This window comes from Podarcis liolepis (assembly GCF_965112155.1).
Source record: "Podarcis liolepis genome assembly, chromosome: 14".
NCBI lineage: Eukaryota > Metazoa > Chordata > Lepidosauria > Squamata > Lacertidae > Podarcis > Podarcis liolepis.
The window spans coordinates 23,135,074-23,150,327 of NC_139569.1; the positions used below are offsets into that span (position 1 = coordinate 23,135,074).

The 15,254-nt window shown below is 44.8% G+C and overlaps 1 protein-coding gene across 6 annotated transcripts in view; it reads left to right on the top strand.

Moving 5' to 3' along the window:
• LMF1 (lipase maturation factor 1) overlaps nt 1–15,254 on the top strand; it is a 158,551-nt gene that overhangs the window by 39,222 nt on the left and 104,075 nt on the right. For 5 of the 6 annotated variants that reach the window (XM_083473827.1, XM_083473825.1, XM_083473828.1 and 2 more), the window contains one exon: nt 7,035–7,183. In XM_083473827.1, coding sequence (XP_083329953.1) covers nt 7,172–7,183 — 12 coding nt within the window. In that variant the 5' untranslated portion in view covers nt 7,035–7,171. Of the gene's footprint in view, nt 1–682; nt 774–7,034; nt 7,184–15,254 lie in introns of those variants that run through there. The other variant, XM_083473829.1, reaches the window with a different exon arrangement.

Genomic DNA, 15,254 nt, shown 5'->3' on the forward strand with positions numbered 1-15,254 from the left:
TCTTAAATTGCATCCATTCCCTCCGCCTAGATAACAGTAGCGCTCATTGTCCTGCCCTTGCAGCTGCTGAAATTTGACGAGACCCAACCAAAAGAAAACGGGAGCAGGTGGGTCAACAATGCGACCCTTTCGTTCCCAGAAGTATCAGTATGCAGAGAGGGCCGCTGGGCAGTGGGGCGGGAGTGGCTGGGTGAGGGCACAGCGGAGCCCAGAAGGGGTATCCTTAACGAGGACAATTTTTATGTGTGATTGTGGTTTCCCTTTATAAAAGCTCCCCAAATGTCACAGAATTGTACGTGGGACTTCTATTGCCAATATGCTCTGTCAAGATGGCGGAGTGTTCATTTTCATTGCTGGTGGCTGACTGCTCTGTTTTCCTACTGTTGGCTCCCAGCTGATATTTAGACCAATATATTGAGGTATGATACTTTTGGGAGGTTTGTTTTAATGCTTAGAAGGGTGTGTGTTTGTGTGTGTGTGTGTGTGTGTTTTGAAGCTGCCTCATATTGGGTCAGAACATTGGCTCATCTAATTCAGTAGTGCCACTGGAGACCTTCTGCATGCAAAATGTGTACTGTGCCTCTGAACTATGACCGTTCTTCAGAGTTTGCTTACAAATTCCTAGCAAGCTGTGATGCCATATCTCCCAGCTTCATGTGCAGACCTCGGGCCTGCTTGATTCATTGTGGAAAAGTCTGGGTCTGGTGATGGGTGCTTGCGCTACTTCAGCAGGGTTCAGGAGGGGAAATCTGTTTCTCACTGGCTTCTGTAAGGTAATCTCACTATTGAAGTAGGAAAATGGCATCCTCACCAGTTATATTGAAGTTGGGTTTTCCATTTATTATTGTGAAAGATAGACTTCTGTTTTCCTTAGGGTAATGGTTGTGAAAGGAGGTGAGACAAATTTGTGGGGAAGAAGAGGACTATTAGAGTGATAACCCAATCTGTAAAAAACTGCCCAGTTAGCAGTAGCCATTGCTAACCAAAGGCTGAAAGAGCAGCAAAATATGACCAGCTGACAGACAGAGACACACAAACTCATTTATAACTGATTGGTGCTGTTTTGTTGATTATTCGAATAAGGAAAACAATCCTGAATTTTCACAGACACCCAGACATTTGTTTGTTTGTTCTGGGTTAAATCATATTCTACACTTCAGACTGCAGACTGTATATCCCTATGGTGTATTTTCACAGTATACCTTGAGATTTTTTTGTTAAGGGCTCATTAATTTTTAAAAATCAATAAAATTATTAAAAATAAAAGACATTTTCCAAACTGGGGGCTGCCCACTCCGTTGAATATTTTGAAATGATGGTGCTCTCTGGCCTCACTGACCATTAAACACTGTTGATCACTGTCTCAGCTGTTGCTGGTGTCAGTGGGTAACTTAATAATTTATTTTGTGTTTTTTTAACAGCTGGGGGAGCTCTGTTTACTCCAGGCTGGCTCATCAATAAGATTCTCTTCACCCCTCCTTCCAAGCCCTTTCCAGCTGCATGATGGAATTATCCACCTCAATAAATAAATCCTGGCACATTTTAAAACGAGATTGGGATGTTGGAACCATCCCCAGAAGATGGCAGTGCCAGGAATTCAGCTCTGGAAGAAGCCTGGCAGGTGCACCAGGAGGGGTGGGGGAGATCAGCCTTCTAGGCCAAAAAGCCCCCCATGAATTTCCATGCAGAGAATTCCAGGCCATTAGGCATTCTGGTACATTGGGTGAAATTCTAAGCTGTACTTCCCCCTTTTCCCTTACTGGGTTTGGGGTCCCTTCCTCACCTGCCTGATATAGTAATAGTAATAAAATGCCTAAGGGTGTGTGTTGTGCCAGGTACAAATTAAAATCTAGTGGGTGAGCCCCTGCCAGCAGCTGGGATCCAAGAAAAAGGAAGGGGAAGCGAAGGAGCCTGCTGTGTGGTCTTGTGGTTTTGGAGGCTCCATTGAGGCCTCCCCGCCCCCAGTTGACACAGACACACAATTCAGAACTGCACCTATTGGGCCCGTATCTGCAGTATGAAGAGCGGTTCACAAGTACTTGATGGGAATACCATTTGGAGGCACTCCTCATTTTTCACGTTGGAACAGAGGCCTGCTCTTCTGCGCGTCTTACGCTGGTGCATTTGGTGACTCTCAGGGCTGCTGCAAATCCTCTTCTGGGTGGCATTCAAACAGGGTCGTTATTCTGTGGTGGAGCTGAATGCAGTGTGACCTGGTTGCAAAGGCTAATGAAATTTTAGTGGGTGTTACTGGGACCAGAGTTTCCAAGTCACAAGAAGCGATTCTTCCATTTGTTCCATGCGAGTTGGATCTCCTCTGATGTACTGTGTCCTATTCTGGGCACTGCACTTCAAGAAGGATATATGTCAGCTTTTGAGAACCCAGTGCCTGCCAGATGTTTTAAATTGAAACTCACATGAGCACCTGCCAGTCTGGGGCTTCAGTGCAATAGCACTCCAGAGTTAGGGTGTGGATACAAGCAGCCAGGCAGCTCAAACGTGAGTAGAGGAAAATTCTGGTTGAATGCAATCAAACACTGGTGAGGGCTCATCATCAAGCTTACTTAGTGGCAGTGAAGGCAGCAATTGACGACCTCCATTGTATCCTCATTGTGTCATCCGGCACAGCTTTTCTGGGTTGTGTGGGGCCTCTTACAGTCTGGCCCGAAGGAGGTGGCAGAACTGATGGTAGCTCACTGTGAGTTGTTTGCAAAGTGTTTTGAGGATTAAACCGCTTGTATCCACTGGCATCTTGACTCCACTCTTACATCAGACGAATCTCAAGGGGTGTCCAGAGCACTGCCTAGTCCTGTTGTGTTGGATGAGGCTTGAGGATATGGACAAGATGCTTGGATTGGCCAGGATGACCACATGTGCTCTGGACCCTTGCTCCTCTTGGCTCATCAAAATTAGAAAGGGGAAAACTAGCTGGGCCAGGGAGATGATTAATGCCCCCTTGTGGGATGGGGTTGAAAGAGGCAATGGTAAAACCACTCTTCAATAAGACCTCCCTACATTTGGAAAATCAAAGTAACTACTGACCAGTTACCAATCTCACCTTCTTGGGCAAGGTTCTTGAGCAGGTGGCCGTGAACCAGATCCATGTGCTCTTGGAGGAATCTGGTTTTCTAGATGTATTTCAGTTGTAGCTTTGGGTTGGTTTTGGCACAGAAACTGCTTTGATTACCCTGTATGATGACCTCTGTTGGGAGAGAGACAGGGTAAATGTGTCCCTGTTAATTCTCCTTAGCCTCTCAGTGGCCTTCAATACCATCGACCATGGTATACTTCTGGAGCAGCTGTCCGAGCTAGGGGTGGGTGGCATTGCTTGGAGGTGGCTCTGGTCCTAATTGGATGGTTGTTTCTAGAAAGTGATACTTGGGGAGTGTTCTTCGGCCCCACAGAGCCTTCAGTGTGGGGTTCCTCAAGGTTCAGTTATATCCCTCATGCTATGGATAACATCTACATGAAACTGCTGAGTTAGGTTATCCAGAGTTTTGGAGTACGTTGTCATCAATATGCTGATAACACACTGCTCCTTTACATCTGAGGGCCTGTTAGCAACCTTCCGAGGGCCGCAGACCAGTTGCAGGTGGGGCCAGGTGAAACAGTTGGCTGTTCTCTTTTACATCCAGCCATACACAGCGGCTTCTGCTCACACAATCAATAGTTCTCCATCCAATCAAACAAGAGGCACGATTGCAGTTCAGCCAGGCAAGAGCCCCTCAAGAGTGTGCAGAACAGGGCCCCTGAAGGACATGGCCTGGGCAGAGTCTAAAAGAGCCAAATGTCATTTGGCCAGAGACTCCCCACCTGTGACTTCCTCTTAATACAGATGTGTGTTTAGCGCAGACAAAAGGGAGTGTGGTGGTTGGCGCTTGGGCAGCTGAGAAGAAAATGAATGGGGCAATGGTGCTGGGTGATGTGGGTGGGGGAGAGAGAATGAGGTAGGGGGCTGATGTGGCCTGCAGGATTCCTGTTGAAGAATTGGGGTGGGGGGATAATGCACTGTCGGGTGGTGATCCAGTGGACCCAGTTGTTTTTTCTGGAAGAGGGTTGTGATAATTAGCATGTGAAAGCCCTGATAACACTGGGGTTCTTGTTTGGGCTGAATCAAGTGAGATATACTACCCTTCGGGTGCCAGTTCAGAGCCCATAACTGCTATTTGTGGCCGCCATCAGGAACAATTAACCTTTCAAGCTCTGCCGTCTCCCCTCGCCTTTCTGATGCAGCTGCTTTTGCAACTGCAGATCTGCGTTCTGCTCCACAAAAAGTGCTGGCTTTGGCAGTGAGTGTTATCTCCTAGAAACCACAGGATGTGTGCAGAGAAAATGAGAATCCCCCCCCCTTTTTTTTATAATCAAAGCTCAATCATGAAGGGGAAAACAGTCATTAAGTTTTAATTGAAGGGAATTGTTGGGTCTACAGTTAGCAGAACAAAAAGGCTGTTCCATTCATGGTTATTTTTTGCTTTCCTTCAATATTCAGAAAATAGTCTTGCTCATCATGAGATCAAGATCTGCACATTTTCTGTTATTCAACAGCCCTTTAATTATGTGATGCCGTGATTCCCAAAACACAGCAGCAGGCACCCTAATGTGTTTTGAGAGACCTGGTTGCCTGTCCCGTAATACATAAATAAAAGCTTCTGTGAGCTTCAGTCCCTTCCCACCAGGAGGCTGCCTGCTGCATCTCTGTATGATTCATTGCTCTGCCCCGGCCACCTTTATAACAGCAGTGATACCTGTATCAGAAGCAACCTAGTGCATTCGTTTACTCTTCCCTGTGCCAAGCTTCCTCTTGCAACTCTGGATGAATTCCTTTTCTGTGCTTGCCCTGATGTATTTGGGAGACCCAGTCAGTGGGCTCTGAGGACAGGCAATAGGCTTACATTTGAGAAGGGGGGATATATATGTGAATCATTCTTCCAGTTTCAATTCAGAATGTTTCTCTCTCTCTGCTGTCAGGAATTTAGGAAACACTGACTTAAGTATCGGTGAAGGATACTCAGCAGAGTTTGTGAGCTAAAATTGTCTCCAGCATGTGTAAATTGGGAAGGTTCTTGTTTATGGAATAATCTTGCTTCAGCAAGGGTGTACTTATTTTCCCCATTATATATTTGCCTAAGGCGGCCCTTCAAGTTCCAAACAACAGTAAGATTAATATTTTAACCAACAGGAGAGTTAATATTTTTGTACAAGTTCTAAGCAACTGTAGATTAATATTAAAACCAGCAGTAGAATTAATATGTCAAAAATTCTCTTGTTTGGAATGTGTACATAGAAATAAGGACAAACCTTATTCATATATGGAACTTATTCTATTGCTATTTATATATCTTTTCTACTGATATATGTATGTTGTTGATTTAATTAGTGGAATTCATTTAACTGATACATAGCAATTGGGTTGTTTATTGTTTCTGTCACATTTACTTTACTGAGATGTATGTCTTTTTGTTCAACTTGTGACTTAGTTGTTTTGCTCACACTGAAATAGTAACAGGGCAGACCCTCTTATTTTGTCTTTTAATATATATTTTATTGAATTTTAAACAAGTACAGAGTAACAGAGAACAAAGAACTCCCACTAATAACTAAGCAGAGTGAAGGCCCTTCTATAAAAGTCTTTTTTCATCAGTGTAAACTCTTTTATGTCCCCTCCCTCCTTTTCTCAATAATCATTTGGATATTTTATGTTGTGTGTGTTTTGCTGGAGCTGGAAGGGAAATAAAATGCAAATATTGTAACTTGGTATGACATGGGATGGAATTCTACCTCTCTTAACACATTTGATAAGCAGGGGACTTCGGTGGGTGAATGGAAAAAATATCCCAAGGCAAGAATATCCCAATGGCTGGGGAAACTCAGCCAGATGGGCGGGGTATAAATAATAAATTATTATTATAAATTATTATTATATTGCTCTACGTCAGTGGTTCCCAAAGTGGATGGTACCACCCCTTGGGTGGCAATGAGATTACTTAAGGCAGCCTTTCTCAACCTGTGCGTCCCCAGATGTTGTTGAACTACAACTCCCATCACCCCTAACTAGCAAGGCCAGAGCTCAGGGATGATGGGAGTTGTAGTCCAACAACATCTGGGGACCCACAGGTTGAGAACCTCTGACCTAAGGGATGCTATGATTCCAATGGGATCAGCAGGGGGGTGCTAGAGCTGTGGATGTCAATCAGAGGAGCTTGTGCCACTGGATCAAACTCATCAGTGTTGTGGAATTAATTAAACTAAATAGTTTTTATTGGTTTTTGAATAAACGTGCAATTAATTGTTGCTGTTTTTAACTGTATTGTGTTATTATCTTCCTTAGTGGATTGTGCAAACCTTTATTCTGAATAATGTTTTTTATAGAGTAGGGGTCACTGGAGATGAATCTATGGGACCAAGCAGGTGAATTTTTTTGGGAACCATTGACTTAGGTCATCTGGGGAAATTATGCTGTTGGTAGCATGCCCCACATGCCCATCATAAGGCAGTGACCGGAAAACGGACATTTTCTGCTGTTGCCTAACCCTTTCCTCTTCCATATGTGAAGCAGCCGCTATCAGTTGCTTTAGGTTTCTCCCGAAGGCTCTGTTTTTTTGCCCAGGCTTTTCCTGTGTTATAAGACTGGACCCTGTTTTATCTGCTTAGATCTCCCAAATTTTTGCTTCTTCTGTAACTACTGTTTTATTGGTAATATTTTTGCGGTTTTTGTTTTAATGTTATATTGTTTGTTTTTCAACCTATTTAAAAGAGATGTTTGAAATGCCAAGTGGTTTGTAAATGCTTCTAAATAAATGAATGTATCTCATGATAGGAGATAAAAAGTAGCCTTTCTTGTTTTGCTGAAGCAGGCTACCTCTTTGGAAGCTACGTAACTTGGGAGGTATTTCCATCCATTTATGCCCAAACATTGCGATCTCTCGGCTTAACAGAGACCATCACCCTGCTGACAATAAAGCTGCATGTTGCAGCTGAACTGTCGCTTAGTTCTCCAGCAAACTAATGTGTAACTCCCATTATTTCTCCTCTAGGGTGGGAATCTCAGCTTCTGGAGACAGGTTTTTTAGGAATATTCCTCTGCCCTCTCTGGACACTTTCCCAGTTGCCCAGACGCACACCACCTTCCCGCATAGTCATCTGGGGCTATCGATGGCTTATCTTCAGAATCATGCTTGGAGCAGTAAGTGAATTTCCCCCACATCTTATATTTGTTTAATTTTGCATTTGTTTGCTCCAAGTATTGGACTTGTAAGTTGACAGTTTCCTGGGGAGTCCTTGTTGGGAGCAAGAATTTCCTCCATGTGGCCAGGGGGGCATTTTTTTTTTCCTCCCCACATGACTCGGCTGGAGAACAGCATTGCAAAATTTGGAGAAGTAAGAATTTCAAAAGATCACTGTGCTTGAGTTCACATATTGTTTCAGATGGTGTAAAATAACTTGGTTCGCCTTTAAGTACAAACTGAATCAAATCTCCCCCTGCCTCCCTCCTCCCATTCCTACTTGAATCTAACAAATCTTTGGGTATAGTCTCAAGTGTGAACCGAGGGCTGTGGGAGAGGTTTTTATTTGAATCTCTCCTAACTAAATGCTAATTGAAGTGCTTGATTAACATGAGATCTCACCTCAGGCTTCAGCTATTAACCAGGGCTGTGCGTTGGTAGGTGATTACTGCCTGCTTTCCATTATAAGTGGAGCTGAAATTTAAAAATCACTTTGGGAAGACAGTAATTCCTTCGCATTTTTCAAAGTTTAAGAACACTGTCGTGCAAAGGGCCTAGGTCTCAAGATCTGTGTGATGTTCCAGTATAGCTGAATTTTTTTGTACCTTCCATTTACCCCAGCAGAATAAATGACCACCTTTTCTTATCACTTTTTCTTACATGTTTAGACTGCCCTGTGGGGCTACAGGTTTTCAGCACACTAGGCAGTTAAGGGGTTAAAAATTTTCTGTCCTGCAATACTGGAGTGATAATGGGAATCTCAAGGAGCCTCTCAGCTTTCTGTGATTCCCTCTTGCATTTAGTCTCTCCAACTAAAAAAAAAAAAAAACGAGACAGGGAAATAACCTCCCCCCCCCTTCAGAGCTGTCCATCTCCCAATTCCCTTCCTCCTGGAGAAGGGGAGGGGGCTTGATCCAGTAAGCTCCTCCCCTTGCCCCTGCCATGACACCACCAGCATCATCCCAAGAGGTTCCATGGTCTGCAAAACCCATCAAGACTCCCCTCCCTGCTTTCTGCTTCCAGCATCAAGGGACCCCTCAAGCATGAGACAAAACTGCACCTGCTACATTCAGCCAAGGTTTAATCATCTAACATTATTTTTGAAGGTAGGGACGGGGAGGCGGAGAAGCAACAGCCCTGACTGCTTTTTGAGAAATTGCTCTCAAGGCAACAAACAAACAAATTGGCCAGTTCCGGTTTGCTTGCAAAAACCGGTCTCTGCCCAAAACAATGTGGTGGGGTTTTTTTTGTCTACGGAGCTAACATCAAATTGAAATCCTGCAGCCTCACAAGCCAAATTTGTTGGTGAGAAATGCCAGTGTGTGCATATTGGCCTGTATGTATATATGTATGTATGTGTGTCGTAAGGTGGTTCAAGAGAGCCCTCATTCATGGGGAAATGGCCATGGCTCTGTGGTTAGAGCATCTGCTTTGCATGTAGAAGGTCCCAGGTTCAATCTCTGGCATCTCCATGTAGAGCTGGGAGAGATTCCCAGTCTGCAGCCCTGTAGAGCTGATGACACTCAGTGCAGACAATACGGAGCTAGTTGGATCAGTGGTCCAACTTGGTGGAAGGCAGCTTCCTTTGTAACTCCCAGCTGGGGAAACCTCTGGTCCAAGGGTACCCAAATTCTCTTGGGCCACTGCCCCCTTGATTCAATAAGCTCATCCCAAGTGACCCTCTGCCCTATAAAAGGCATTATTCGGAACACTGGTTTGCAGAACCCACTAAAGAAGATACTAATACAATAGAATTCAAAACAGTAACAATTAACTGCACATTTATTCACAATCCAATTAAAAATACAGTGGTACCTCGGGTTAAGAACTTAATTCGTTCTGGCGGCCCTTTCTTAACTTGAAACTGTTCTTAACCTGAAGCACCACTTTAGCTAATGGGGCCTCCTGCTGCCGCCGCACGATTTCTGTTCTCATCCTGAAGCAAAGTTCTTAACCCGAGGTAATATTTCTGGGTTAGCGGAGTCTGTAACCTGAAGCGTCTGTAACCTGAAGCGTATGTGACCCGAGGTACCATTGTATTCCGTTGAATGAATGCAACAAAACTGGTGCACTTGATCCAGTGATACTAGCTTGTTGAAGTCTGATAGTCATTTACACCTCCTCTTGCCTCTGAGCACTTCCCAGCAAGGTAATCCCACTCCCCTCCTCTGGGGGTGGGGGTGGTACTGCCCACACTGGGAACCAAAGCCCCTCCTTGACTGCAGCACCTGGTTTCAGTAGTCATTGCCCCCACGCTTTCCAGCCTGTCTCCCAGCTGCCGGGACTAGGAATGTGCTATGGGATCATAGAGTCATAGAACTGTAGAGTTGGCAGGGACCCTGTGGTCATCTAGTCCAGCCCCCTGCAATGCAGGAATATGCAGCTGTCCTTTACAGGGATCGAACCAGAAGCATTTTGCCATTCTCTTTAGAAAACAAAGAAAACAAAAACAACTTGTTGCTCTCAATAGTAAATCCTGCACATTTCCAGTGTTGTTGTGGAAACCAGGAATTCATTTAGCCCATTCACATACAGTGGTACCTCGGGTTACAGACGCTTCAGGTTACAGACTCCGCTAACCCAGAAATAGTACCTCAGTTTAAGAACTTTGCTTCAGAATGAGAACAGAAATCGCGCAGCAGCAGCGGGAGGCCCCATTACCTAAAGTGGTGTTTCAGGTTAAGAACAGTTTCAGGTTAAGAAAGGGCCTCCAGAACGAATTAAGTTCTTAACCCGAGGTACCACTGTATTTATTTATTTTTTATGTATTTATTGCATTTTTGTCCCACTGTTTCCTCAAAGGGGCTAGGTTCAAGGTTGATTTTGGACCAGTCGCTGCCGCTCAGTTCAGTTTAACAGAGTGGTATAAGAGTCACTCTTGTGAACAATGGGAATTTTAGCTGCATGAGGGGAATAGGGGCCTCCTAGCAACTCGTAACAAAGTACAGTTCCCAGAATGGTATGAGAGCCAGTGTGGCATTGCAGTTAGAGTGCTGGACCTGCGGGGCCAGAGTTCGAATACCGACTGAGCCATGAAGCTCGCGGTGTGACCTTGGGCCAGTCATTCTTGGTCTAACCTACCTCACAAGATTAAATTGGCAGGAGGGGAGAACTTTGTATGCCACCTTGAGCTCCTTAGATGAAAGCAGATAGGATATAAATGTAATAACACACACACACACACACACCACTGGAGTTGTATGTGCATGTTCCATGCAACCAGAAACACACCCTGCTGGTGGCAGTACCGGCAGCCCCTTCTCTGTCTATGTTTAACTGCTGCCCATTCCTCAGCTGCAGGCAGCATTGCAACAGGTGCACATGTGTGGTCCGGGAGGAAATGCTGGTTTCACGCGTTAAGCTTGCGCTGTGCTGTGGGCTGTCAGCCTTGTTATCCTAGTCCAGAAGGGATCGTACACATAACTTGGGGCATGGCGCTGCCTGAGGTGCCATCAATCACTGATCCACGCCAGCCTGGATTAAAATCCCCTCTCCCTTTAATGACCTTTCCATCTTCCCCCCTCTCAGATGCCTGCTACTTATATATCAACAAGTGAGACATAAAAAACTGCTCTTGGGGCTTCATCTGTTTCACCGAGAACTCGCTCGGAAGACACCTGGAGAGTTATGGCTCTCCGGATAACCGAAAGCTCAGATCTTTTAAGGACAGGGAGAGACACTCTGTGAATTGTACATATTCCCAGATTCATAGCTGAACGTCTTAGGCAGCTGCAAGCCAACAGTACTTGGTTAAAACAAATGCACAGAATTCCCTTCTTGCAGGTGTTACAAATCTTCAGTGATTCTTCATATTTATCCTACACACACGTGTGTGTGTGTGTGTGTGTGTGTGTGTGTGTGTGTGTGTGTGTTTGGTGCAGTGCAGTGCAGGCAGGTTATGTAAAGTTAAAACGGTCCCAGGAGCAAGAGGGCTTTCGGGAAGAATGGGGCAGCTGTTGAACTCATGGCCAAATCCACACCAGTTCTTCTCTAGGTTACTGGAAGCTGACTTAGAGATGAATTGTCTTGCTAGGTCAGGCTAGTAAGGTCCAACGAGCCCTGTAGTCTGTTCCAGCCAGGATGAAAAGCTCTTGGTGCAGGGAATGAAGGAAACAGCCTCTTTCCTGCTACAGTGGTACCTCGGGTTAAGTACTTAATTCGTTCCGGAGGCCTGTTCTTAACCTGAAACTGTTTTTAACCTGAAGCATCACTTTAGCTAATGGGGCCTCCTGCTGCCGCTGCGCTGCCGGAGCACGATTTCTGTTCTCATCTTGAAGCAAAGTTCTTAACCTGAAGCACGATTTCTGGGTTAGCAGAGTCTGTAACCTGAAGCGTATGTAACCCGAGGTACCACTGTACTCTCTTAACTGCGTTTCACCCTTACTCTTCCATCATCCTTGGAAGGCAAGCAAAAAAACGGTTTTCGAAAAGCCCACAATATGACTTTATAACATGTGGACCCTGCAGCAGAATATTGCAGAGCCGCATGCTCCTGCTTAGGTGTCAGTTGGCCGTGTCTTCTTTCAGGAAACTTTGTTCCATTTCACCCTCCCTGGCTTTCCATTCTGCCCCCCCCCCCCCGTGATCCTGATCATTCTCTGGCTGCTGAGAATGCCCTGTCCTTACTGAACTGTCACTCCCTCCATTTAGAGCCCATCTCCTCACCATCTTTTGTGTTTCCGCAAAGCTTCTGGTCCCCCACCTCAATGGCTTCCTCTTGTGGGTCATTTTGCGTACAGAAGGACCTATGCCAAGAATGTGAGTTTACTCTTACTATATTTGCTTGTTTATCTTTCATTTCATTACATTTTATCCTCCCCTTTCTTCCAAAGGCAGGCCCATGACCTCTATTGCAGGGGACTTCAAGATTGTGGCCACCTTCAGAATGTTGAGAAAGTGTCATGTTAGCCACTGATAGCCTTTACATCCTTCATCAATTTGTCCAGTCCTCTTTTAAAGCCAGTGGCGCTGTGGGTTAAACCACAGAGCCTAGGGCTTGCCGATCAGAAGGTTGGCGGTTCGAATCCCCGCAACGGGGTGAGCTCCCGTTCCTCAGTCCCTGCTCCTGCCAACCTAGCAGTTTGAAAGCATGTCAAAGTGCAAGTAGATAAAAAATAGGTACCACTCCGACGGGAAGGTAAACGGCGTTTCTGTGCGCTGCTCTGGTTCGCCAGAAGCGGCTTAGTCATGCTGGCCACATGACCCGGAAGCTGTACGCCGGCTCCCTCAGCCAATAAAGCGAGATGAGTGCCGCAACCCCAGAGTCATCTGCGACTGGACCTAATGGTCAGGGGTCCCTTTACCTTTAAGTTGGTGGCCATCGCTTCTTCCTGTGGGAACAAGTTCAACAGTTTGACTATGTACTGTGTGAGGCAGTTCTTCCTTTTTATTGCCCCGAATCTTTCAACATGCAGGTTCATTGGATGCCCATGAATTCTGGGTGGAACTCAAGAAAACTTTCACAGGCACCGTTGGAGGTACTGGTGGAAAACTGCTCTATGGTTGCAGCCTGTGGACAGATCCTGTGAAGGCTATTCCACAAATTTAAACTTTCAAATATAACGTTATTCCCCTACCCCTTTGTTACTTTTTTGGGTTTTCCATTCTTTTGTGCAGCTTCGCAAAAGCACTTACTGGAAAAGGTGGAAATCTGATTAGCTGAGAAGTCAGATGAGCCCTCTTCCTCCCTCTGCTCTCCAAATTGCTTTGAATTTTGACATTGCAGGCTCTCCAGCTCTGAAATCACATTAGATATGATGCTGTAAACCAAGGATTTATTGCATTCCTATGTGTTTGAAATCAAGCTCAAAATGGGCTGCAGTCAGCAGCTTTAATTGACAGCCACGTCTTCCTCCTTTTTGCCGTTAGGACTCTGAAAGGGAGGGTAATTATCCCAATTGGTTTTATTGCATTAACGTGGGCCGGAGTGGAACATAAAGGGCGCTTTCTTTCCTCCTTTTGTTTTTTGCAATGCTTCCTCGGTATCTGTACATGAGAAATGGGAAAGGGACAGACTTTCTGCAGCGAAGCTTCATGGGAATTTTTGGAAAGTGATGTCTGCAACGTTCCGACCTCTGACCTTCCAGCTGCAGCCGCCCCGTACTCTGTGGAGATCCCATACTTGACTTCTTAGTAGCCTCCTTTGTACTTTTCTGATCTTGCTTCATTTGTCCGAGTCATAGCCCTTTGGCAAGAAAACGCTGTGGTTTTTATCTCTCTGCCTCCTGCCCCTGCCTCTCCACGGCTTAAAAAGGCACATAGCAGCTAAGACCCCAAGAACCTTTCAGAAATCCTATTCACCCACCCCTAACACAGCAAGTCTTCAAAGTCAAACTCTCGTTCAGTCTTCCTCCTTTTTGTGTCTATAAAAAGGATGGGGTGGCGGGGGAATGAGTTGGAGAGAGAAGCAAACAAAAGACAACTGATAATGCTGAGCAAAACCTCATTCAGTATAACCCATTAAATATGATATAGTATAAAACCAGTATTTCAAAAACAATTGTACTAAAATGTGTTAAAAACTGCATCCCTAGGTAGCCTTGCTCAAACAAACAAACAAATAAACAAACAAAGGTTTTTAGCAAGCACCAAAATGCTTTCCAAGAATCTGCTCACTTTGTCTCCATGGAGGGTCATTTTCCCTGAGTGGGGCTTGGGTAGGAGAGTTGTGCACAGAGCTGAAAATCTATCAAATGGCAATAAAGGTAGCAAGAGACCCAATACAGTGGTACCTCGGGTTACATACGTTTCACGTTACACACTCTGCTAACCCAGAAATAGCACCTCGGGTTAAGAACTTTGCTTCAGGATGAGAACAGAAATCGTGCTCCGGTGGCGCGGTGGCAGCGGGAGGCCCCATTAACTAAAGTAGTGCTTCAGGTTAAGAACAGTTTCAAGTTAAGAACGGACCTCCGGAACGAATTAAGTACTTAACCTGAGGTACCACTGTAGTGCTGTCACCATCACCTCCCCAGGTAGCTGCCCAACAGAGCGATTTCATGTGGCTGCCTCTTAATGCAGATTCAGGTCACTGAGCCTCCACAGCTACCACCCACCATGGACCACTGTTGGCAAGACTGGCAGCAACAGCTGCAGATTAAGTTCTAGACTTATGGTATTATTTCCCCACTCTTGCTAATTATGCTGTTTTAAATGTGCATTTTATATTTGACTCATTTCAGTAGGTTTTATTTTGAAATGTTTAAGATCATTTGTTGTTGTTCACTTGCTGCGTTAAATGTGCATTCCGTAGTTGACCTCCTTAAGCGATGATTTATTTCAAAGTATTTTAGTTTCTTGCTCATTCTGTTGCATTGAATGCATACTTTATGTTTTACTTTCTGCAGTAACGTTCTATTCTGGATTGTTTTATTTGATGTTTTAATGTGCTGATAACCGCTTTGAGGATTTTTTTTTTCTTAAAAAAATTAGCGGTACACAAATGAAATGAATCAAAAAATAAACAACATTCTTCAGGTTTACTCAGAATAGTTATAATCAGGTTGACTTTGAATTCTTACAATTTTTCATGTCAAATCCTCCCGGCACAACCAGTGTTTCCCAAGCTTGCATCAACTGAATTTTGGAAACGTAGCTTAAGGCCATCAGTCTCCCTTTCATTGTCATCTCGAGCTGTTCCAGTGGGGTTTGTGTGCGTCTTTCTTAACCCACCCAGCTCCAACTTATTTGGAATAAATTTTGGCCTGAAAAAAGATCAAAGATGGCTTTGTTCTTTTTTGACATTCTGCAGAAGAAGAGGGGGGTGGGGACATCACCCTGACATCTGCATTATAAAGAGAAATGAGGGGAGGGAGAAATTCAGCAGAGAGCAATATAGTTATTTATCCCTCTTCCTCCCTCTCCCCTCCCCCTACTTTTGAAAGATTTTTTTGTCCTTTAAAAAAAAAAAAAATCCCCCACCATGAATGTGGCTCATATTGGCTTAATGCGTGAATGACGTTTTAATTATTTGGGATTTATCATTGTGAAACGGGGCCGAACTTGGGTGAGGTAGGCTGTACATGATGAAAA